Here is a 27,263-nt window from a genome sequence, read left to right as displayed (position 1 = left end):
CTCTCCAAGTACTTTGACTCCGGCTTGGCTGTACGTCTTTTTTTTAACGGGCTGTATATTTTGTCATTTTGAATGGTACACAGCTCTGCTTCGAGAGTATTAAAACGTACTGTAATGTTACATTTGCAAGAGCATGTACATGTATCCCCAGGCTAATTGTATGTACATTTTCAAAGTAAGGGTAAAGTAACGGGGTACTTAACACTGAGACATCAAATTTCTATTCGACTATAAGGTACTACGTTTACGTTTACTAATTATGCAAATAAGGGCCTAATTTGCATAATTAATCTTAATTTCCACAATTCATTCAAAATCAAATTATAGTAATTTCAAACTTGTGACATGGGCAAGTTAGTCAAAGATTTACATAACCATTAGCACATGGTGTTAACGAGTTAGATTTGAATAATGAAAATTCAAAACTCTTGTTATCTTCGTTGGTTAAGAGATATGTTGAACACAACAGCTCAGAAAAAGTGCAATCATATTTTTAATCAAATCGTCAGATGTCCCAAATATAGTACAATACGAAGCATCACATACGTACAAATATCGTCATAAACCAATCTCGGACAACTCTACCACGCAATCTTGTCATGTCGGTCAACACATGTACACCCCCTCTATTCCCAAAATGTCAACATAGTACAGTCGAAAATATATACAAGTTTCACTTAAGGGTTAGTCCATTTTACTCAATACAGAGGGCAGATCCATAACTTTTTTTTAGCTAACCCAATAGTGGTCCTAAGACATACGACTGGTATTATATCTTACAAATTAGATATCTTCTTGGTCCACATACATATTCAAAGTGAACAAAAATCTTAGGTCTAAATGTGCAAGACCTCAAACTTGTCGTCTTGTTCTTCCTTTCAAGTATCTTCGAGTATAGAATGTCTAACAATGTTGCTGCGTAACTTGCAACAAAAGCATATCAGCAGAACGTATTTATGGTCATACACACAGACAATATCTCGTATATGTTCATAAACATGTTGTTGTGTTCAAAGAGAGATCATATTACTTTGATCCAAGATTGGCCAAAGAAACTTGATAGATATTACGGGTTCGGATACCAGGCTATATACCTTATATGCACATTACGTTCTGGGAATGTGCTTAGTCACAAATATAAACATGGAACAGTACTAAAACGAGATACTAAATTGAGATGATAACCTTAACGTATCATCAAGTGTCGAAAATATGAAAGTCGTCAAAACATGATGACAAAATGTCCAATCGTAATTGTAATCTAGACCGTCACATGCAAAACACATATTAACATGTAATTTTACATATTATATGTTGTTATTGCAGTCTGGCTGCAAGATTTCTATTCATAATTTCACATTAAACCAGCAAAATTAATTAACATCAACCAAATGAATGTAAGATTAAGGATGGTCCCAGTTTCAACTGCTCATGCTCAGCAAAATGCATTGTGGGTGATATGTCAAAGGTCAAGACCCCTAACTTGTAAATGTTCAAGTGCAGACCATGCTTGATACATGTCCAGATATTTTGTTTACATTTCAGGGGCCATCAACTTTGACGTTACTCACAATGCATTTTGCTGTGCATATGCAGTTTGAACTATGAGCCTCCTTATTCCTGGATTCTAAACACATAGAATTCATTCAAAATCTAATAAAATTGTATCAACATGCTTTAAACAGTAGAAGTTCATATAGCAAAAATCTCAAAGTCAATACAAATTACAAACCCTATCTTTGTTAGAATCAATTCTTAAGTATTGATAAACATTACGTTTCCACAATCACAACTTTTACAATCATTTATTGATGATACAAAGGTTACATGTAACATATGGTCTATGTTAGCATTAATGACATCTTATATTTACGTCATTGCTGACAATTGTAGAGCCTCCTTCAGAAAGACCACAGTACATTGACAATGCATGAGGAATACAAACAATAGTTTGTATTCAACTCATGAAAGAGAAATACATCTAACAACTATTAATGTTTCAAGATTAGATATGGTACAATTAAAGATCAGATGGTTGAAGATGTCGGCCGGCCACTAAATACCACAAAACCAACAATTTATATGTTGTGAACTAGCCTCGACCAAAGTTAGAACTATCACCAAACATCCTGTACATGTTACCCATTTAAAGTTACCCAATTTAAAGTTACCCTTTCGTCCATATATGATTCTAGACTGCATGTAAGTTTTGAAATCTCTTACAACAAACTGATCATACCAGCGAATAGTCTAAAATGTCTTCCACTGTTTGAAGGAAAAACTTTCTTTTCGCTGTGCTGTGAACCTACATGAATGTGCAATAAGCTATTCTTTCCACCTATTCCACCTATTAACACTGAATGAACAGTGGTCAAGACTATCATAATATTGACCACAAACTTTTGTTCTACTTATAAGTGGATGGTACACTGATAAAATTGGGCCTTTCCTAGACAGTTCACTGGTTTGAGATGTGCGCAACACAAAACTACACAACCTCAGAGCCTGCCGACCTTCCAAAACTTGAAGTGAATCACAATGAGATGAAAAAAATCAAGTAAGAGTCACACGATAGTCATGGGAAAATCATGTGATAGTCATGTGATAATCATGTGACAGTCATGTGACAATCATGCGACAGTCATGTGACAATCATGTGGCAGTCATGCAGAGTAACCATTGTTCAGAATGAGCTAATATTATGGTCAACACTTGTGTGGCTACTCAGTAGCATGAACTGGTCAGTCATGGTATAGACTGGTCAACACTAGTGGGACGTTGGCCGCAGCTTGACCTGCTGGACCCTCTGATTTTTCCTCTTCTCCTGGTCAGTCTCCTGGAGTTCCTCCAAGTACTTCACAACAGGCTGTATAACAAACAAAGAAACAAACAAACAAGTTGGTACTGTAATTCTTAAAATTTTCACCATGGTTTTATTTTATAATTTCCGCTGGGACCGCTCACTGTGAACTTAAAGCCAGGGTTTCCATTACTGTTAAGTATGTGACAATAGTTCAGGGACAAAACTACCGCAAACACTCCAATTTCTCCTTACCACAAAATAAAGTCCCAGCAAACTTAAGGATATTTACAGTAAATGGTTTTAAAAAAGCAACATAACATTTATAAATTCAGTTTGAACAACATGCAATAATGTCATTGTAATAATGACAACATTCAAAATAAACAAGTTTAGCAATGTAGACACATGTTCAGATAGATATCTTACCCGTCTGTCAAAGGTATGAGCCATCTCCACTGCTCGACTTCCAAACTGTAACAAGTAAGAAACAAGCGTTGTAAAGATATTCAAAAATGATAGTAAAAGCTGTAGAAATTGTAGAGGATAAATGTAAACAAGGGATGTGTACCTAAACTTAAAGGGGCATTCCACTCCACACGGGAGTGTTATTGTCCGATAGATATCAATTTTAGGAAGTGATAACTGCATACTATTACTTCACATATAATAGTATGCAGTACCCAGTTGCTCCACATGCCTCAAAAGCATTCAATGTTCTACTAAACTCCCCAAGTACCCTTTAATTGAATTAATCCTATGGCTGAATACAATGCAAAACTTTTAGGTAAGGTTACAAAACTCATTTCACGTTCGCTAAGAAATCTCGTCTTGTTCTTGTATTCTTTGCTATCTTATGAAAAATTTGCCTTCTCGGTGTGCTTAGCGTACCTCACTTATTCCGAAAATGTGTACGATAAACAAAGTGTCTATGCGTATTGGGAATGCATGGGTAGGGTCTGCATGGGTTTAGTGAGTGTCATTATTGTTTTATAAAACACACATCACGTAATTCATCCCAAGTTGAATTCCACGAAATTCGGCTGATTATGTATTTATTGACACATTATCTATTGCAAAACAATACTCCCTTCTGGAATAGAATGCCCCTTTAACATCAGATAGAGGTACAGGTACAGAGGTTTAGGTCACATGTCCGAACCAAAATCTTTCCGTACCTCGTTCTTGACCTTGAAGTCCGCCCCTGACTCCACCAGTAGCTGCACCAGCTTCTTATGGCCATTCAGGGCTGCAATCTGAGCAGTACAAGACAGAGAGCTTTTGAGACATTTAACCCAATCAATTAAAGGATAGATCTATTTATTTAGTAATGCTTATCTGTTTGGCTGACATTACAGGCAGCAAAGGTTACCCGTTTTGAATTTTGCATCATGAACTTAATCAATCCCTGGCTGATACAAGAAGCTGTATGCTAGAACTGAACTATAAGACTTGACGACTAATTCATTATCCTGAAAGACATGGGGACGTGTGACACAATCAGCAGAGTTTCAATTCATAACCCAGAGGTTCTCGGTTCGAATCCGTTGACGACTGTGCCATTGATCTTGTGCCCTTGCAATGGGAAAGATACTTTTTAAATCATATGAATTTCCTCATTAACTCAGGTGAAAATAAGTAGTACTTTAGCTTTGGTTAGGGCCGTTTCTCAGATAGTACTTTAGATGTAAAAGTCCTGTGTTGGCCACACCATGAGCACGTCAAGGAACCCACCACACTTATCAAAAAGAGTAGGGGTCCTTCCATGTGCGAGTGGATCAAATAAATCTGTCGAGATATACAGCTTGTACTGTTCAGTACAAACCTGTTGTGATATGCCATCAGGTGGTTTACCAGGTATGCAAAACAAACAAACAAACAAACGATAGAATTTATCCCTCCCCTCACCATGAGCGGTGTCTTGCCATCCTTGTCTCTCCTGTTCACGTCTGCCCCAGCACTGATGAGAAGCTGTGCGATCTGTGGGTCTCCGTTCAGTGCTGCCACTCGGAACAGCGGGGTCCAGCCAGACTTGTAATCCTTCACATCAACCTGGTCAACAGGGAAAAGATATCAGTGAAAAGCTTCGTCATGTGTGATCGTCTGCATTTATTATCATTCCTCAAAAGTACATAGGCAGGGGGAGCTATACAAGCCTCCCTGAATTGGGTACAATATGTACAATATTTTTACTAAACAGTCATAGTCGAAACGTTAAACATACAGTCAAACCTGTCTATAGCGGCCACTCAAGGGACTGGTCAAAATTGGCCACTATAGAGAGGTGGCCACTATAGAGAATATGCTAATTAATTGACCACAAGCAATAAGTTACACATGGTTTTAGTACCCAATGATCTTTATTCACATAATACAGTACTGTACATGTACTGCAATGATTTTTACACTATATGTATTAAGAAAACAAAAGCTATAAAAAGTTTTAAATGTCCTACAGTTGATATTGTCTGAAGAGACCGGTATCGTCATATTTCTTTGATCTTTCGTCTTGTATCCTTTGATACTTCGCCGTCCGTGTGTTCCCGCTCGCGTTCACACGTCAGATTCGCCCATTATGCTAATGTGGTACTCACAAGAAAAGTCACGTCATTTTAGACTTATCTCTTAATAAATGTAAGAATAAAATCCATCATAGTCTGAAGTTCATATCATTTTCTCTTTGTAACAATTTATTTAGAAATTTTTGTGATGTGAATTAACCTAAGCGATAGTACATAGTGTATTAGAACGTAACTTTAACACAATTTACCTCCGTAATATTGGTGTCGTCTATTGACCTTATATGACCTCGTTTGTCAGCCGGTATGGGTAGCGCCAGTTTACGAAGTTTTGTTTTGAAAATAATTTAAAGAGGTTTTAAATCCGGCGTAGGGTGACGATACGGCCGCTGTATATGGCAGAACGCGTGCCGAAACATAGATCAGCGGTCCGCGTGGCCGTAATCGGCAGTGTTTTTGTACCTGCGGGACCGGAAATCGTGTGGCCGTGGCCGCGTTGGACAGGTGGCCGCTAAGCCTATCTCTTAATCATTACAAATCCAAGGGACCGACAAAAAGTGGCCACTATGGACAGGTGGCCGTTATGCAAAGGTGGCCGCTAATACAGGTTTGACTGTACACGCTATGTGCTATGCAGAATTGTTATACAGTCTGAGGGCACAGAGCACGAGAGACTGCTTCAGTCTTTTCGTTCTGGCAAATGGCACTGAGATGTTCTGACTGTTTCATATATTACATATTGGTAATTACTAACTAAAGTGATCTTAGTCGATTCTTTTTCCACATCAACATATCAGTGACCATCCGTTGTTGCACTATTATTACTATTAATTGACAACTGTTATAAAATCCTTTACATTTGAACCACATTAATCATAAAACAATATGTTTGATACTTTGTTTGTGTTTGAAACAGGACATCCTAATTTGTTTCAAGAGTTTTTTTGGTACTTCCTATGATATGTGGCGCGTTGGTACACCCGATCCCTCGATCTCGGAAGTTAAGCAACGCGCGGTCCGGATAGTGCTTGGATGGGGGACCAACCAAGGACGTCCGGATTGCTGTAGCCTCACGAAGTTTTCCACGAAATCGTCTTCCGGGAGGGACGTAAAACGGGGGTCCCGTGCTCGAGGAGGTGACTCGACCACTTTAAACAGCCTCATTACTCATACTTGGGGTACCTACTGGCTGGCAAAATACACCAGATGATTATTATAATTGCTGGGATGAGAACATGTTATATTTGTGCATTTTCTCAACCTCGCTGATCTCTGTGACTACATCGTCACAATTTCTGGGTCTGCAAAATTTGGCGTCACAATTCCTGGATGTCAGAAACAGTGTGAAAATGTCAAAGCAAGTATCCCTGTTCCAATTCCTGAACTGCTCCGTTCAAATTACTAATTTTAAGTTAGTAGGCTTGCAATTAGGTTATTCTGATATTCTACTTTATGTCTTGGTCATACCTGGGCCGCGATAACGTTTGATACAGGTGTTCCGGACCAGGTGATAAAAAGCCGTAAAACACAGGCTTCGAAGTTGTATCACACAGGCTTCCATCGAATAATTTTAACATACACTGCGCACGCCAGAGTGGCACAGTCGAAAATTCAAATACCTGATTCGGACGTTGGAACATTGCTGTTGTAACAATGTTTGTTCGTGGTCACCAAATTTTCTCAACTTATGGTGTATTTCGAATCCAAATAGATGTATGTGTTTTCTCAGATGGGTATGACATAAATATGCCTTTGGCCTTCAGGTTATCCGACCCGCGTTCGGGCTGAGACCTCGGGTGATACGGCATACACCGTGTTGTATTCTATATTTACATTTTATGTTGCGAACCTAAATTTTTTTACAGTACCTCAGTCTTTATGAATAAAGGACTTCATAGTACCTCTGCTCCATCTTGTATCATCCACTCCACCACCTGTCCATGGCCCCCGTCACACGCCCAGTGCATGGCGGTACAGCCGCCCAGGTCACGTGTCTCCCAGTCGCACCCGTAACCTCGCAGCTGCTTCACGATATCCAGGTGTCCGGCAAAACAGGCCAGCATCAAGCTAATCACAGGACAGAAAATGTTTCGTTATCATCATGGTGTTATCAGTGATTTTTTAGCGACCTTTGGAGTTCAAATCCCAATGTTGTTATGGGTGCGTACTATAACAGAAAATTCCAGTACTGAAAAGTCTGGACCTGAACCTGGACATTATTTTCTGTGAAAACTTGTGAATGGGTGATACTCAAAACAATGGTCAAAGGATTCAATTTAATTTGGTGGAGTACTTGGCGTCCTCTGGCATTTTTAAATTATAACTTCAGAAAAAACACTAACTGCCTCTAGATCTGTTAAGTAGACCACTTTCGACTGTACAGTAGAAACTTGGTAAAAATGACTATCAATTCTCCTCTACGTTGCTCTAGTTCTTTTCTTGGACTTGTAAGCCCCAAACATGTGGACACCTGTTGGTATTATCTGTTCAATTCTTAATCGGTCCGAAATCTGGTCCACCGATTTTTTCAGATCCGTTTTTTCCAAATCAACAAGGAAAAATGGTTTGTACCCTTACTACTTGTTGCTAATAATTTGCATGCATGCTACTGGACAAGCTCCCAGTCCTTAATTCAGACTTGACGTTAAACCGTGGTTCACTGTTCCTACATGCTTAGGTAATAGCCATTTGAGATCAAACTTGTGGATGTGGGATTACTCAGATGTGAGAAAGTTAAACTGACAAAAGTTGAGCTTCCGGTCTTACCAGTTCTTTCCGCTGCTGTTTTTCTCGTGAACACTGGCTCCGCATTTCATCAGGACATCGATGATGCTGCACAAAACAAGAAATAAAATATCTCATAACTCTGAAATATTTACTTTTTGTTAAGGACAATTAAATGCTCTCTAGCCAGTGTTCCTTCCCTTCCCTTCTTCCCTTAATTAATCCCAGCTCTCTGCCTTCTATATATAGAATACTACACGGTGCATTCTGTATCACCCAAGGTACCAGCCCGACCGTGGGAAGGATCGCCAGAGGGCCGAAAGTTTTGATGCGAAATGCGCCAGAAGTTGAAAAATTTGGTGCCCTCGAACAAAAAGTGTTGCAACAGTAATGTATCCGTATCAAATAGGTCTGATACGGAAGTTATTGCCCGATCCGGAACACCCATATCGAACGTTTTCGCATCACAGCCATGACATAAAAGGGCATCTATCTGGCAGTTTGCTGACCAGCCGTCCATCGAATATACCACACTACTTTCAGGAAGGATGTGTTTGGTTGAGGAAGCTAACACACCTTTCTGCAGTTATCCTCTTTACAATGTCTGGACAAAAACGCTCCTGCAGTTCTAAAATTAAATGTTGCGGGGCTGAAACTTGCCCCACTTTGGCTTGCATGTACAATGACAGAGCTCGAAATAAACAGTCAATGCAGCTTATAACAATCCATAGACACCTACATAGGACATGGGACATTTATGTATAAAACCCAGTACATAGATCAGTGCAGGTTAGGTGCAGGTAGACACCAGAAATACCTGCACAGCTCCAATTTTACCTGCACTAACCTGCATATGCAGGTATCATTTTGAGCCCTGAATGACATTGTACAAAACCAAAAACAGTACACTCGTCAGAGGTAAAATGTTAGGCATTCAGTACGTAATACAGTACAAACAAATACAAACACCTTAAAAGCCACGCTAATCACCCGGTGCCATTACGTTCTGCGACAGCACTACATAAAAGTCACCACTCTTTTGACGCTCCTTCATGCAGAAGTAACCAATGAGAAATCCGATACACCAGTAAAGCCTTCATTAATGATTAACGAGTTACCAGAACAAAGGGATTATCCCTTGTGCTGGGAACGCGCTCTAACGACATAATGCAATCATCACAGGAGTTACCGAGGTCTTTTAATTCAGTTGTAGGAAGCACAATGCCTCGGATTCTTTTGCGAGATGTTTAGTCTTTAACGTAAAGAAGAAAAGAAACGGGATTACGTCTTAGACATTCACTGAAGGGGAATGTAATTGGCAAGGACGGGCGAACACAAACAACTTAAACCTTTGGTACATATAAAACTTAGGTACGGTATAAGACTTCTGGGGGAACAGAACTGTATTTTTACCTCTGTGAATGAAGGTTGACACCTCGTAAAGGGGTATTGTTTTTGGCAGGGTCTGTGTGTTTGCTGCTATAAGCTCACTATGGTCCTTTGGATGGATTTGTTTGAATTTTTGCATGTTGGTTGCTTATGATGTCCCAATCATGCACATGAATTTTTAGCATCACAGCAGTATTTTCAGGTAATGTAAAATTATAGAATGACAATAAGTAGTGCGGTATAGAAATCGTTTGCCTGGCAAGTGCTTCCGCAAGTACAGGTCAGGACATAGGCCACTTTCATTTTATGTCACCTTTTTTTACCTTTCTGTCACCATTGACCAAACTTTCCGTTAGTATACCCAACATGCCTAGCATCATCAAATTCTAACTGCAGAACTGCAGTCACACACAAATCTGCAAACAAATATCATTGATTACAATAAGCACTTCAATTCGTGGGAATTTTTGTGGTAGTGGAAAAATGGAGTGTTCACCGTAGATTCAAGTTCGAAGTAGTGATGGAAAAACTACCACAAACATTATATTATTATTTAACTGTATTAACAGTACCTCCTTTTTTCCGGTAAGAAACTTACCATCATTAAACTTAGCTAAAAGCAAATAAAGGCAAAGGTATAATAATGTAATAAAAGAATTCTGAATGTCTTACCCACTGAAGCCCCTCTGTGACGCACTCATCAGAGCTGTCAGACCGTACTTGTCAGGAACGTCTACTCCAACATCCCTGTTAGGAACAACAAATAGAGTCAAAACCGTTCAACCAAAAAACAACCCTCACCCGAAAACCTTACACAGACAACTGTAGCAAATCTAAATGTATGACAGAATGTGGCAAGCCTGCTGAGAATGAAAGGGGATTGGGGAAAAGCTGCTGGCCATGGATTGAAGTTTAGCTGAGGGAATAAGGAGAAAAGGTTTCAGGTTAGCTGGATGGATGGAAACCTTGGTCAGAGACCCAGGTTGAAGAATCACCAAAGTAAACGTTGGTTGGAGACCAGGAAAACATGGGATTGAGGCATGTTAAAGCACAGGACGGGTTCAGTGGGGGGCCAAGTATGGGGCCTTGAGGTACACAGCCAAGTGGGTAGATTATAGTTGATGGACCAATGCAAATCATGGAGAAGAGAACAGGAGAGCATGAGGTTGTTGCATGTTATGCCAGGACATGGATGGGGTTCAGCGGGGGGCCAAGCATGAGGCCTTGCGGTACACAGGTATACAGCCAAGGGGGTAAATTTCAATTGAAAGACGACACCAAGGCAAACCATGGTGAAGAAACCAGGAAAGCATGAGGTTGTACAACGTAAGCTGCATGTTAAGGCAGGACATAGATGGGGTTCAGCGGGGGGGGCCAAGCATGGAGCCTTGCGGTACACAGCTAGCCATGGGGGTAGCAGGTTACCTCCGAAACCGGCACCACTTGGATTCCCCATCCTCGTTAGAAGAAATGTGTTCTGTGGTTTCTCTGGGGGTCAACAACAAGCTATTAGTACTGACTTCATTTCTTCAGAATCTTAGAAAAAAAGGTGGCTGTATTCATGATGTCTGAAATAATTGGACTTGCATAGTCCACAACTTTAATGCAAAAATGTCCTAGACTGCTATGATTTCTGTTAGAGATGTATGGGATGAAATTTAATTATAAATCATAACACATTCATAAGAAAGGTGGGTTTGGATTACTAGGAAAAATTTGTCTACATTATACATGTACTTAACATAGCAAAACACCTAGTTAAACAATATCTGTAAAATAATTACCATATCCAAATCATATCTTCAAGGCAAAAACATATAATTATTACAACTTCCTTTCCCAAGTTGACATGAAGATCAAACGTGTCTGTAGTTACTGTAGTACTTTTGAGCAAGAATAGGAGTTTGAATTTGAACCACTTTTCTGTATAAAAGTTACATGTAGCTAGACCTACCCTGCCTCCAGAATCTGGACCACAGCCTGCACGTCGTTGTTGTTGACAGCTTTGTGCAGATGCTCTGATGTGAGTGGCTCTCCTGTAAAGAACAATAACAAATCCATTTGTACAATTCATTCAGGACACATATGCATAGATCTGTGGTTTCACCTTGGCCTTGTCAACATCAACCAAATATTGTTTGTACATGGTAATTTGTGAAAAAAAAATTGATTCAAATCTAGGATTATATGCTACAGTACTGTTGGCAAGTATTGTGTGCTTTGACTCACATACAGTTCTTCTGCAGTAGCAAGGAAAGCTGCCTGGTAGCCCAAATCCCAAGACCTACCCACATAGCAAATATCGTTCCAATCCATCCGATGGTTCCTAAGTTATGCTTATAAAAGAATATTCAGAAACACAGACATACCCAAAATAATAACTCCATCTTTCAAGGAAGTAATAACCATTCCTATACACCTTCTTTTTACAAACCTGGTACCAAGAAGATTTCATCATCAGAATCAGCATCAAAACATTGAAGCTCTGTGACAAACGACACCTGTCTTCTCCCTTTCAGTCCCGCCGTACTCTTAGCGCCCTTTTTGCCTCCGTAATTTTTATCGACTAAATTATTATCTTCGACAAACTCCTCGCTAGAGGAATACTCTTCATCGCAAAACGTCACGGAATGCTTCTCCTGTGAGGCCATGTTGGTGGTTATGACAGTGAATAAGGGTGGTTTAATATTGTTTGTAATGAATGTGACCTTTAGGAGTGGTTGACTCCATGGCTACCCTTCCCCAAAGACCTTGGGCAACCTGGGAGCTCATTAATCTAAAGCATCTCTGAGGGAATGTTGTGACAGAGAGTGGCAGAGACAAATGAAATATGTCTTTCGTTTGCCTTAAAATAACATCTACTTTTTGTTTTGATTTCATTGTTCAAAATTTGATTGCGGATATTTGAAATGTATAAAAAGATTTACATTCATTACGATATGAAGAAACAGCAACAGAAGTTATCATGAACGGTTTGTGGCAATGAATAACATACTCCATAGAGGATTTCTGACAAATTTCTAACAATACAACCAAACAAGAATGCAAATTGTACTAACTGTCACTGTACATGTCATATAATTTTATTTACTTTAATTTCATTTGCATGAAACTATTACAAACCTCACCAAGAGACCATACACCAATCCTGACTGTCCATCACAATTATCAATTCAAGTTTCAACCAATGAAAGCCAGGCAACTAGGGATTCGACCAATGAGAGAATGGATGCATGTACGTCAAATATTTGCTTTGTTCTTATTTTGCATTTTTACATTTTGACAAAGATTTTTGAGGATACAGGATTGGATAACTGGACAATGTACAGTAAAAACATCCTCCTACGCACGGTCCCAACGGCTAGCTGACTGCTCAGCCTATTGGGCCCTGCTATCCCAGGCCCTACCCCCAGGTATTGGGCTTTTTGTTGTCGAAAGCTGTCTCGCAAAGGCCGCTGGGAAGCTATCAGCCAATCATGTTACGTCTTACATAGCACCATCCTCCTACGCCCGATTCCCAACGGCTGACTGCCCATATAAGGGTAAGCTCATTAATATCCCAACGGCTGACTGCCCATATAAGGGTAAGGTCATTAATATATATAATCAAGAAGGCAAGTATATGGCGACGAGCATGATACCTGCGGGTAGGGCCTGGGATAGCAGGGCCCAATAGGCTGAGCAGTCAGCTAGCCGTTGGGACCGTGCGTAGGAGGATGAGTAAAAAAAGCTGGGCCAATCATAAATTTTTTATCATAAAGCCACACCAATTTTATTTGTTGCTTCTCGGATTCTGCTGTCCTATTTTTCCCAATTTGAAAAAAAAATCCCGTTGACAAATTTTCACTGCCTCTCCTGACGAATGAACTAAAAGCCGCCTTAAATTTCAGTGCCTATTTGTGATTATTTTGGATGGTACATACTGTTATAATTTTTTTCAAAATTGGGGCTTAAATGCTAATCAGGGACCACCCTAAATATTGATTTGTTGCATGAAATGTGATAAGGAAATTTATTTTTTATGTACTAATTAAGTAAGCCCAGTCAAACTCTCCTTATCTTAAGACTTTTTTCCTTTTCGACCTGCCGGTCCAAACTTTTCTGAAAAAAATCCGAGAAGCAACAAATTAAATTGGTGTGGCCTAACATGCATGCGTTAAACACTGTACTTACTTGTAGTGGACACTGTGATAGCTGGACTGAAGCCACTTGCCTCGTCATCACTGACCGCCCGTAGTCTATACCTGTACTGGGTCAGTGGGTCCAGTCCCTCTATTGTGTAAGTCTTCGCATAGCCTCTGTGGAGGACACAAGAAAAGAGATACTGTAAGGGCATTTAAGTTCAGGGCTCAAAATACCACCTGCATATGCATGATAGTGCAGGTAAAATTGGAGCTGTGCAGGTATTTCTGATGTCTACCTGCACCTAACCTGCACTGGTCCATGTACTGGGTTTTATACATAAATTAAATGTCCTATAATGTATGGATTGTTATTTGCTGCATTTACTGTTACCACCTATAAAGTATAAAAGAAAAAATAGCAATGGTTCCTGAACAATTTTAATATGATCCATACTTCCTAGATTCAGAGTGGTGCAGGTAACATATGTCTGGTGCAGGTAATTTTCAATGTTACCTGCACCAGTGCAGGTATGCAGAAAACAGTATTACGAGCCCTGAAGTTCAAGGGGATGTAATTCCGTGGTTGCGGAAGTCACAGTTCGCGGTAGCATCATGCACTGTAGTCTCTTACTGCCATGGAAAAATGTTTGCGGTGGTTTGAAATTCGCAGTAAAATTGCACCGCGAAAACTGCGAATGTATAACAACCGCAAAAATGTCTGCGTTTTTGACAAACAGATGAGGAAATTTCATTTTTCTATCATATCAGTATCAAGGTTAATTCATGCATTTATTGAAAAATTGAAAACAAATTTTGCATGATTTGTGATTATAATTCATGATATTAATTGTCATAATGCCATTTCAATAATATTCCTACTGGTAGTTGACCTCATAAGAGTATATCATAATGAAAGTAGGGACATTGCATGATGTAACATAAATCAAATTTTTGGATTAAAACAAATGACTGAAAACACTGGAGTTTCAGTTATTTTTGCAAAACTTTTAAAACTTATCAAAGATCACATCTTTAAGAATATCAAATATATTCCTTCATGGATATCACCTGGAAGACAGCACTTCAAGCAACAGAAAAGAATGAATAATTGATTTTGACAAACACCAATGATATACAAAACGTGTACTGGCAGCTTTTGACCAATAGTATCTCCAAGACAACCTCTATGTAACTGTGGCATTTGACAACACAAAAATATACAATCCAAAGCTTTTTACTAATTGCCTTGACTGTACACAGAAAACAGGGGCCCATATAACAACCCCATAAGGCTGATGACAGCGAGGCAAACAGCTCAGAATGCCCCCATATAAATCATAATGGACGTCCCAAGGACGTTAAGACAACACTTCTGTGATATGAAGTACATCCGCACACGTGTATGCTGAGTTGTTATAACACTGATGAATAGCACTTAAAACTGGTGGGACAGATTTTACAAGGGACGAAATAATGTAAATGTACTGTAAGTGCCTTTAAGTTTGCAGGGATTTAATTTCAGGGCAAAAATGTGCATCAGAAGACTATTTTAAAACATTTTTGCAGTGGTTTTAATTTTGCAATGAAGAGGTCATCCTAAAAGCGACGAAGAATAAAAACCATCTTGAAAATTTGTTACACTGTAATGGAACATAATTTGCATGAAACTGGGAGACTGCAAGTTTTACACTCAAGGGGTCTAATACACACTCTAAAAGTGTTTAAGTTTGCGGCGATTTAATGTGAGAGAGTTCGCTGTGGTTTCGAATTCATAATGGCTGTCAATATTCGCATAATTCAGTAATAGAAATTCTGTCACCTATACGGATACTCATAGCCAATCAGAAAACTACCTTAGGCTACTACATGTAGTATACTTAGCAACTTGGCAAGGGTACTACAGAAAATACAGTCACTTTCAGCAGTGTTGACGTGATCAACTTTCACTTGATAATACAATGTAGGTAACTGGGCAATGAAAAAATAAATCAAGGCTCTGACTTGGCTTGAAATTCTTGATTAGATATTCATTTAATGTTCAAAGATTAGATCTGTATTCAATTGTGCCTTCAAATTGTTACTATTTGTGCATCTTCACGGTAACAGGTGCTCCCAACAAAGCATAACACTGTACAAGGTTTAGTACACACATGTAGCGCACAGACTTTAGAGGGTGAGGTACCGGTAAGCAGAGGACAGAAGAAAAATTTTTGCAGCAGTTTTGAGTTTGCTTCACCAAGAAAACCGCAAACATAAAACCACTGCAAACTTAAGCGCATTTACAGTAATTGCATAAGAGTGACCTTAATAATCTAAAAACCTTAACCCTCAAGGGATATAAACATAGCTGAGGAAAATGCCAGCCTCTCAACAATGGTTTGGCATATGTTTCTCTTTCAATAATAGGGCTTTTAGAGCTTTGCAAAAAGCTTGATACACAAATGGGGCATTAAGCAACAACATGGTTGGCACATTTGCCTATAGGAGATACATGCGCATGCAAAGGTCTTTTACGATGTTTGTAAACCATTTGACATACATACCAGGCATATAGTTACAATATTGTAGGCACATATGGCTATAGAAGATACATGAAAAGGTCTTTGACAATGTTTGCACAATGTTACATACCCTGGGCATTTAGTTCCAACATTGTTGTCACATATGCCTATGGGAGATACATGTACATAAACTGGTCTTTGACAATGTTTGAAAAGCGTTTGACGTCCATGCTTGCTTTGGGTACAGTAATAACAGGAATACAGGTTAAGTGCCCAGATGTACATTGTGTACTTAGAAAAGTGGTAAATCTGCACGGCGATCAGAAGCATCACTCAGTGTGTAACTTTCTGAAATGTCAACATGACCATTTTATCATGAAAGCTCATCTGTGTTGGTACTAATCATAGTGCAAATTTTTATTGCTGAAGATTCTTCCAAAAGAAATACACGGATGAAATTTCAAATAACATAATACTATGGTACATGTACAGATGTTCATTTTTGCTAATACCACACATTAGCCAGTGAGAGACTGGAGCTTCTCTCTATAACACTCACACATAGATTGTGGCGAATCCCCTGTTCTTGTCCTCCTCTTGTAGGCAGAAGTGAACCCTCCCCGCGCCGCCGGTATCCCCCGCACCCCCGTCGGCCCACGCCTGTGCGTGGTCCCAGTACAGCTCGATACTGTGGTGGGTCACCTTCCCCACCACGGGTGGGTCAGGTCGGGCTGGCGCTGGAAAAGAAGAGAAAAAAAATTTAACAAAAATGCCCCTGCAGTTACAAACTTTAATGCTAGGTGGCAGGATGGGTAGGTCAGGTCGGGTTTGGCTGGAAATGAAGAAAAGATTATCACAAAAATACACCTACAGTACCAATATTTCATGCTAGGTGGCACAATGGGAGGATGAGGTTGGGCTGGGGATAGAAAAGAAGAAAAGATCTCGACAAAAACACCCCTGCAGTACTCATATTTCATGCTAGGTGGCACAAACCTATGTCACCTAAAGAACTATCTACTAGAGTACTATAGTATCCACAAAAGTAAGTACATTTGTACATGTACCATGATAGTGTGTCAAGAATACAAAACAGAAAAACCTGATGTTCTCTTGCAGTACCAAGGAAAGCCCCAAGGGGGCCCAAAATATAATCATATTCATAGGACAAGACAACTTACTACACACCAAATAAATTCATTTATCTATTCAGCTGTTTACAAACAGCTAGGGCTGCCCAACTAGCCATAGGCTTTTGAACACAATTCACCCTGCCATTTTTAAGTTATTCTGAACCCAAATAACCCTTGGGGCAAGCGATGCTCGTCAAAGTCTTCTGGGCTGCTACAGTGGTTCGGGAGGCAGGGGAGGAGCGACACCCGACATACATTTGTAAGTCAAGTAAGTAAGTCAAGAACCCAAATATCTAGAGACACAGACAGATGAACATACAGGCAAATTCAAAACAATACCATTTTTAATGAAGGTAACAAAAGTGGAAACTTTCACACCTGGAATTTGATGGGAAGGCAAAGGTACATGTACACTTAAGCCTAATTCACTGGCCTTTTCTTTACTGGTATTCTATAACCTAATTTTGCAACAACTGTTACTGTAACACTGCCTACGTGCCCTTTGCCATGAAAACAGTATTAATCTAGTTGTGTTTGGCCAAATGTCGTTTCCTGTCATTTTAACATGTAAGGACCTTTGTAAAGTGCTTTTAAATGTTCAAGAGTGCTGGACCACTTTGAGTGGGCGTAAGGTCCCAAATCTCTACCCCAAAGCACTCAAGACCCATACTGTATAAGAGATCTTCATTAAGGTCTTAAACGTCTGAGACGAAAATCTAACAAACAACCTCGTCCTTTAGAATATGGCTATATTGTGTCCTTTACAAAACCTCCATGACGCACTTTAACTTTTACACTACTTTGCAAGAGGATTTGTTACCATGCGACTACATTTGTATCGTAATAACATATTTTGCTTATATTACACCTTACGTTACAAGAATAGAATCCAAGGAAGAAATCGAATGCACAGTATATTTTGAATTTTTGTGAATTCTTCAATGCCAGAAAGTCATGAATAGCTTTAAAATGTGCAAAAACAGTTAAAGCTCATCCAAGGTGTCCCAAATTGGGGTCATTGACCCTGCTGCCAGGCAGACAGCCATCTTAGGACTAGACCACACTATTGTCAAGAAGGGGTGTTGGTCTGTGGTGCCGCAGTACATAAATACACTGCTAGGGGACAAAAAATGGCTGTATCTCTTTGGGATCTCAATAATTACCCACATACCAAAATTCAGAAAATCAAAGAAGGTTTTGGCAGTGTTTTAAAGTAATTAGTAGTAAAATTTCCATAGTACGGTAACTAAAAAGTTGGAAATACACTATAAAACCACTGCAGACATTTCAAAGTTTACAGTACAGTAAATGCTTTTAAGCTTGCAAGGGTTTAACTTCGTGGCAGGGCGAAAATGTGTTCACAGTGGTTCTCAGTTTCCAGTTGAAAAAAGAGGATAGGCAAGATGTATTTCTGCAGTTGTTTTAATGTTCACAGTCACTACAAAAACCACGAATATCAACAACAACAAAAATTTCAAAGTTTACAGTACCCCATTCTTGACTGAACTGACAATTTGTTATTGCAAGCAACGAGATGTGAAATTCCATAATGCGTCCTAATCCTGTTAACGTAGGACTGAATACTGCTAAATACAGTCAGAAGATACCTTTGGTGTAATGTATTGGATATAACAAATAGTATCACCAAACCGGTAATTCACTTTAGTTAGTGGAAATAATGGTGATCTACATCATGTACGTGTATTGTGCTGAATACCGGCAAAGTTTACCCCTCAAAATTAAAAAAATATTTCAACGGGTCAAGGTTTCAAAATTTTCCCGATGGAGCATGCCCCAGACCCTAGCTGATTGTCGCACCTTTGACAGGATTTACATTCAAAATCCAGAAGACGGAAAAGGTCTCATTGATGTATTACTCCGCGAGTGGGGACCCTAAAAGAGATCCGAGCCAAAAATGAACGGCTGCACGGACGCATGTTTTTAGCGGTGAGAAATTCCCTTTTAGCCAGCGGAACTGATCTCAAAAGTTAGATTGGTGAAAGCTTATTTGTAACTGAAGAAATTAGCAGGTAAAGTTTTGCAGCCGCGCGCTAGGTCGGAGGTACACAGTCGTGGGTTCTGAGTGGTGCGGTTGTACAATAGCAGCGAAAAAATGCCTTTTGTGGGGATTGACTAATTGTAGTTTGTAATTGCTATAAAAAAAGTTCCTACGTATAGTTTACATTGGCAATTTCTTCCCACGATTTAGGGTAAATGTGCTCGACATAGAATGAAAAATCTGCTGAAATTTCACGTAGCTTCATTATGAACGCGCCCATTTAAACCACGAATTATAACATAGAAGTCTATGGGAAGAAGAAACTCATCAATGAGACCAAAAGAATTCAGGCTGGCTAGAACACTGCTACAGACTGACAGTGACATTAAAACACAAACTTAAGGTTCTACAGAGAAGTATTTTTGGTCTGACGAGAAGAAATCTGTGAGACTACAGTAACTGTTGCTTTAATCACAAAATATTTTCCCATGAATTATACCTTTAGGCCAAGCTGATTTGATTGTAACATGGATGACATCCTCTGGGAACCCCAAAACTGACGCAAGTGTGCAGAAAAATTCATTATGAAAATTACTTTAGTAAGTGGTCAGGAAGGTTGAACAAATAAATGACTATAATATCATCATGTAGAACACACAGAGTTTGGCAAATTATATAAACTTTTTTTTTTATTATCACGCTTGAATCAGTTTTTAGGTTCCCAGAGGATGTCATCCATATAATCAAATCAACGTGGCCCAAGCCAGATGGAAGTTGTCTCAGGTCAGAGAATAAGGCTTTGTAATGTACAGACCAATCTTACGCTTGGATCAACACATTAGGGAAGTCGCCGTCGGCGCGGATTTTTCCGCCAGCGTTTCTTGGATACCGAGCCGCGAGGAATGTCGCCCTCCGACACCCAGCTGTTACATGGTTAAATGCACGACATCCAAGTTTTTCTCTAAACACCTGTGGTAGTTTATACGTGGGGCACCGAAAAGGTGTTCTACACACATGTATGTGCCCTTAAATCTTAAGGTTTCCTTCTGGCTCAATTGGCATTTTGAATTTTAATATTGTTTTTTTTTTTTTCATTGATAAATCAAGAAAGATGTATTATTGCACTGAATATTGACAGCTGGAAAGAAAGAAAGAATTTTAAATATGATTTTTTTTATCATATGGATGATGTTATATCATGTTTTATTGCCCATAATATTATTTTTATATGAGAAAATATAGCATTCTGGTACATACCACCCTGACTGCAGTAAATGTACTATGAACTCTATATATTTGTATCACTTTCTTGTTCTTCAAGTGTCAAAAAAATAATAAGAGTTAGCTATTGAATTTCACATTGAAGCTCAGAAAATAGGCATTAAAAGTACAAATTGTACAACCATTTTTTTTCAGAACCAAAATTTTTAGATTAAGTACATACCAAATGCACGTATTGCTAGATTTCATATTTTGCTTGGTAGTATAGTTTCAAGGAGCAAAAATATATTAGCCAGATACAAACTTTCCTACTAGCCCTCAATTTGTTTTCATTCTGTTCTTTTTCTTAGTCTTCTGAGTCTTGCGGAACCACACACTTACAGACGCACCCTTGTCCCTTACAAAGATACGAAACACTTAAGGCCTTCTGTACCCCCTTAAGGGCTCCCTCGGCACGTACTAGACATTGTGCCAACTTTTTACTTTGTTCTGCATGCCTGTACCTCAAAGACTCCGACCCACAGAAGCAAAGAACCGTCTCCCTTCAAGTTTAACCATATTCTTGTCAGGTTCAACTCTTGTTGCCATTTCAGCGTACCATGCAAAAACACTGTAGATTTAACGGATTACTAAAAACAAAACAAATATTAGAATACAGTACATCCTTGCAAAAAGGAAAAGACAGACAGGGCTACCTTTAAACGATTAGGCAAAGAACCGTCTCCCTTTAAGTTTAACCATATTCTTGTCAGGTTCAACTCTATTGTTGCCATTTCAGCGTACCATGCAAAAACACTGTAGATTTAACGGATTACTAAAAACAAAACAAATATTAGAATACAGTACATCCTTGCAAAAAGGTAAAGACACACAGGGCTACCTTTAAACGAGTAGGCAAAGAACCGTCTACCATTAAATTTAACCATATTCTTGTCAGGTTCAACTCTTGTTGTTGCCATTTCAGCATGCCATGCAAAAACACTATAGATTTAACGGATTACCAAAACAAAACGTTACAATGCGTCCTTGCAAAAAGGCGCAATTGCACAGGTAGACAGGGGTGCCTTTAAACAATTTGCAATGATTGATTGATATGTCTATATGACTTTGAGGCTTCAAAGTCACCTCAAAGAACTGGTAGTAATTGCTGTTTTCGCAGCCGCAAAGTTGGAACAGCTGAAAAGTAAACGCTGACCGCTGCATACAATTAACTACTCAATATCTCGACATTTGAGGTTCTTTACTTTGTGTGAGGTGTGACTCTCCCCAAACACGGGACCTCCATTTAACGTCCTATCCGGGGGACGTCCTTAGCCGAAGCTAGGTACTCATTTTTACCTGAGCGAAGTAAGGAAAGTCGTGTAACTTGCATTCCCAAGGGCACAAGATTGGCGACACAGCAGGATTCAAACTCGGGACCTCTCGAGCTCGGCACCTAAGTCCAATGCGCAACCGATTGTGCCAGGCGATCTCACAGTTATTATAACAACAATTGACTAAACACACAAGACCACCAAACTTGCCACCCTTCGTACATTGACAAGGTTGTACTCTCCAACCACAAACACAAAATATCTAACAGGACATTTATATCACTATAAGTAAATTGGCAAGCCTTGCTAAGCTGCAGATATTTTTTCTTTCTTCTGAAATCTTTAATAGAATTGTAAAAAGAATTCTCCTATATCCTATATTCTTTAATAAAATCAGAGACTAAGAACTAGATAAGGACTCTGACAGCTAACCCTAATGATATGCAGCAAATTTACACAGCCTGGAGTCACGTATTAATATTTGCGTTTCGACACAGATTGCCCTAGATATGTCACAACTATATATATGCTGTAGGGTTATTAGATATCTTTGCTATAATACCGATTACCTGTCCAAGGGGGTTATTGGCATGGGAAGGGTAAATAAACCAGTTTGAGCTTTCTAGTAGTAAGACTACATACTGTAAATTGTAATCAGTACAGGAAATGATAGTGGTATGCAATACCAGGCATCGATGAAGTTTACACATCCATGTAATAAGAGAAATTTGGTAACGGTCAGACGTTTCAGATATAGTATTTGGCTTCACCTCATAAACATATCAATTCAGAACTTTGGATTCAAACCTGGTAACTTCAGTTTCTGGTCCAATAACTGACGAAAGACAGATGACGCTGTCTGAATCATCTGACCATTTCCAAGTTCTACCCAATTTTAAATAGCTGTTCTGATGCATAACATTACTAGTAATAGTGGGTGGTATATCTACATTTAATGCTGAACGGACAAAGACCAAGTGTATAACTATAAGACCCCCAAGACAGACCATTACATCAAGCTACAACAGACAACCTTCTGTACCATCACCTCTGTTAAGTGTGGCAGAAACATCAGCAAGATCATGGTGGCCACTTAAACACTTAAAGAAGAAGAAGAGACAAAAGATGTCTACATATTAGTTTGATACTTTTGAGAAGTTCATTTCTTTTTCAAAAAAGCCTGAAAACATTTTGCTATATAAAACAGCCTATCGCTACAACTTCCAAAGTCCCAACTCTTTGATTTCATATTGCTAGGGGCTATTTTCTTTCTTTTTTTTCCTCATATATCTCAGGACTCAGACAACAGTCACACAACACTAGTACTGAGCTGCGCAAACACACAACAAACATCACGAGTCATTCTGTTTGAGAAATTTGGGAAGTTTTGCAAACATGTCAATGGGTGTCTGCATGGTGTTGGGAAACAAAAGATGACTTTAGTTCAGCTGTTTATCCCTAAATACATGCAAGACTCCAGAAGTTCATACTAATAGCCTCAGGTAAGTGTTCGTCATTAAGCCGATCATACCATTGTACCTTTGTAATGAAACAACAAGAGGGGCAAATAGTGGGTAGAACAGAAAGAAGCAATATCCCATGCCGAATCCGCCATATCATAAACTAAATGTGCAAACCACAATAGCAAAAGCTCAGAGCAGCAATAATGTAGTTTGTGATGTTAGAATAGGTAAAGCCTAAAGGGTAATGGTATATTTCGAAGTCCCATGGTGTTTTTTTTTTTTTTTTTTTTTTGCTGTAGGGACAGTGAGTTGTTATCCACTGTGGCTAGGGTACGGTATTGGAAGGTAGAGCTCATCCCTCTCCTTCCACAGCCTTTAACCAGGCCTTTAACTAGGATTTTATAATAGGGAGTCCAAACTTGTTGGTGAGTCACGGTAAGTGACTATTGTAGGGGGGTCTGGGGGCATCCACCTTCCATGGTGCAGTGTTTTTGATGATTTAAAGTTTAAAAAAAGTGCATTCTTAGGTATCCCAAGAGGCAAAAATACTGTTCCAGAGGTCACAGTAGAAGACTGTGACCACAGATGACCTGGTAGCATCCCTGGTCAATCAGAATTTCATTTTTGATTTTCTCCCCAGTGTAAGGGCGTCCAGGGGCATCAAACTTCTTGTTATTCTAAGAAAAGTGCGTCCAGATGACGCGTTGACGCATGCCTGGCTAAAAACCTGCTTTAACCTCCCCAAATGAAGTCAGGTACCCATTTTGACAACTTACCTTGGGTGGCATGAGGATTGTCTTGTTAGGTGCCCTTCCGAAGGACACAACGTCTTAGACACAGAAATGCCAGGAATTGAACCCATAATCTCGTGATCTTGTGTCCGCTTTGAGTTTTCTAGTCACTCACCATTCAATCCCACACAAGAGATGATATAGAGGAAAAAGAATGACCATTCAAAAACCTGGCGTTATTGAATTTAACGTTACATAATCTTGGAAATAAAAATGGCCACTAGAAATAAAAGCAAGAACAGATCAATATTACAAGCAGATGTTATCAACATATCAGACCGTTCACCAAAATCTATCCAGTTAGGTAACTTTTGCATTATGCATCTAGACTTATTGTCCAGAAAATTTATAACGTAACGGTTAAGTTATCAACAAAATATTATTTTTGGAATGTAGCCAAACAAAATGTGCCTTCTGCAACGGTTCAAACGTTTGAAACAGAGGCCACGTTTCGGGGGCACAGACTGGCTGTAGTTGCTCTTTTTATGGTTTATTTCTTTCCACGGACCATATTTTCCCCCTCACGCATTTATCAATAAGTACATTGTTAAATGACGACACCGCCCCCCTCCCCCCTAACAACAACGTCGACCAAAACCTCAAAATTCAGTACACCAAGACTACAACGACAAAACATGGCTACCACACTCACCAGACATCGTTGGCGACGTCTATGAACTTTCCTTGTGGCTCTTGCGGGCCGTCTTCGCTGTAGGTCTTAAGAGAAAGCCCTTAAGAGTCCGGCACACCTGACTGTTTACCTGTCTCCTACCACCAGGTATGCAAAATACTCCCCTTCATTATGGCCGCCAACTCTCGACCAATCAGAGCGCCGGATTTCGGTAAATCCCATTGTGATAAAATAGGGGTGGAAGTTTTAGACCAGTATGTACCATTGTGACAAATAAGGAGTGGATATTTTAATAAAAGCCGCCATTGTGACACAATGATCAGGACTTTTATATGACGTTTATATTGAATTTACACAAGGGAATAAGCGAAAAATTGGTTTTGTATCTAGGCAAAATTTTGATTTTTTTAGAATTTATTTTCTTCCACATTGCTAAAAATGACATCTGTTACGTAAATAACACGTTTTTACCCCAAATTCGCCTTAGATTTCATCAATATTTCGGCAAAACTTCCATCAAAGAAGCCCCAAACTTGACTTGCGCGGCGCGCTTGTCACCGACAACGACAGATACATCATACATCACACATACTAGTAGGTATCATTATCAAAATTCATGACGGTGAAATGGCGCTTCCTAGCGGAATAAGATAGTAATGCAGTAACGTTACATGTAAGGTAGCAGGTGAGCTGTCCCGTAGGTTTTGGTGTGCTGGTTTTTGCATAAGGACATTCGGCGACTGTAAGTTAAGAATGACACAGAAAATTGCTTTTATGTTGAAGGAAAACGCCTGGTGTATGTATATCGCTAGCCAGACGATGCTTTTATCATGTATGCATGTGCTAATCATCTACCAATATCTGGCTGGGATGTCTTTCAATACCGATAGAGGTCGCTACAGTACCGTCTAATGACGCGCTGGCTGAGTGAATCTCACTCAGTTTTTATATTACGTACTTACTATATAGATGTTGATAAATACAGTCTTAAAACATACCTAAAACATAGGCATAGTAAATGCTGTCTTTATCAAAATTACGTCGATAAGACTGTAGTGATCACTTTGGACAGTTAATGGAAATGTTACAGTTCATAAAATGTCATTTGTAGATCTTGCACAAAACTGCATTCCTCACAGATAAAAATTGACTCAAAGAGGAGTGTTGTCAAGTTGAGAAATTTTCTAGTCCCTATCTATATATATAAACAGTTAATCAGTGTGGTGAAATGATACATGTAAAGGGCATTGTACATTGCCAGCATAGTGGAGCCAAGTTTTTCAGGGACTTCACAAGTCAACTCTGTTGCTATGCCGTTTGCTACTGATAGGGGGCGCCCTGAGTCTCACGTTCCCAGGCAATGCTGTGTGGAGTTTCACCACCACATTTAATACTTAGGCCACGTTGATTTGATTATATGGATGACATCCGCGCTCGCACCAATTTTCGGCCATTTCCAAAAAAAAAAAAAGTTTTAGACCACACAATAAATTGTGCAAAGCAGCTGTAAAATGAGCACAAATATTCCATAGATTGAAAAAAAAAAGTATCAGCAAACAGATAACTAATGCCATAGAATGCCAAAATGAATCTAAAGTCAAAGAATAAGATGTGAAAGGACAGAAAGAAAAAAAATCTATTGTTGGTTGGGGGAGGTACCAGTACAGAAAATTCAGGTCCAGACGATCCTTTCCAGGTCTGGACATGAACCTGGACCTGATTGTCTGTGGAAACTTGAGAACTGGCAATACTCAAAACAATGGTAATTGGTCAATTTTGCTACAAAGGAATCTGTTTGGTGGATTATTGGACTCCCACTGCATTTCAAAATCCCATCCCCATATAATAAAGGCTAACTGTCTCTGTACCTTTGACTGTAGAAACTTGGTGCAACTGACTATAAACTCTACTTGACTTCGCTCTTGTTGACTTCTTGCCCCCCCGGTTAGACCCCAAATGGCTGCCGACATAGTGTGTCCATTTTGTAATTGGCGAAACCTGTTCCTCTGTTTTTTTTTCAGGTCTGTTTTTTTCGGATTGGTCCAAGAAGAAGAAATGTTTTGCACCCGTATGATGTACTGGTCCCTACACCTAACTGTTGGTATACCGTACTATGTGTGTTTAGTCCTATGTTCAACCTTCCTGGCCACTTTGATTTCATACTGAAGGCAACTTTTTTTTTTGGCCAAACTTTTTTTTTATTCGCTCGCTCGCATCAGTTTTGGAGTTCCCGGAGGATGTCATCCATATAATCAAATCAACATGGCCTTACGAAATACGTTTGCAAGACAATTTTAACTACAGATTCTACATCGTTGCATTTAACTGATCATAGATTTTGTCTTATAAGCGACTTGAATTTCCAAATACAGTCAAGTATTCAAGTTCATACCATGATCATCGTGATAGTCTCAAAGAGTCTCTACCAGACTTGGTCGAATAGTGATAGTGGGACTTTGGCCAAGTTAGGAATAAAAGCCTAGTCGGAGTTTATTATTAGCCTAGGGGTGAACTGGTTGGAAAGACTACAAAAGACTGACAAGAATCCCATGGCAACTTGTTTATCTAAATTCTTTTTTTTTTCCATCCAGCTAACACGTCTGCTTGGCCTTGCAGACTTAAGTCTACTTTACTCTACTCTACTCTACTCCACTC

General features: G+C 39.3%; 1 protein-coding gene across 2 annotated transcripts; it reads right to left on the bottom strand.

The window, feature by feature from the left end:
- Positions 1-475: 475 nt before the first annotated feature.
- On the bottom strand, positions 476-24,799 carry LOC118413884 (fibronectin type 3 and ankyrin repeat domains protein 1-like). Of its 2 annotated transcripts, XM_035817485.1 has the most exons (12): positions 24,630-24,799; positions 16,617-16,794; positions 13,606-13,730; positions 11,387-11,468; positions 10,858-10,920; positions 10,105-10,179; positions 8,086-8,151; positions 7,221-7,386; positions 4,709-4,852; positions 3,979-4,056; positions 3,230-3,274; positions 476-2,866 (listed from the first exon to the last, which is right to left on the bottom strand). In XM_035817485.1, the coding sequence occupies exons 1-12, from the start codon at positions 24,634-24,636 to the stop codon at positions 2,768-2,770; spliced, it is 1,128 nt and encodes a 375-aa protein (XP_035673378.1). In that variant the 5' UTR covers positions 24,637-24,799; the 3' UTR covers positions 476-2,767. The 2 variants fall into 2 exon arrangements, with proteins under 2 accessions (XP_035673378.1, XP_035673379.1); XM_035817486.1 differs by lacking the exon at positions 10,858-10,920.
- Positions 24,800-27,263: the final 2,464 nt, after the last annotated feature.

This window comes from Branchiostoma floridae, chromosome 4, assembly GCF_000003815.2.
Source record: "Branchiostoma floridae strain S238N-H82 chromosome 4, Bfl_VNyyK, whole genome shotgun sequence".
Taxonomy (NCBI): Eukaryota; Metazoa; Chordata; class Leptocardii; order Amphioxiformes; family Branchiostomatidae; genus Branchiostoma; species Branchiostoma floridae.
Note: the sequence above shows the minus strand (reverse complement) of the source record. Positions and strands in the feature narration are given on the sequence as shown.

Excerpts from the sequence above, each read along its gene's own strand:
- LOC118413884 (XM_035817485.1), bottom strand. Across the intron at positions 13,731-16,616 it reads GGATTCGCCACAATCTATGT|AGGCTATGCGAAGACTTACA; the intron begins GTGAGTGTTATA and ends TGTCCTCCACAG. Across the intron at positions 10,180-10,857 it reads AAGTGGTGCCGGTTTCGGAG|GGATGTTGGAGTAGACGTTC; the intron begins GTAACCTGCTAC and ends TGTTCCTAACAG.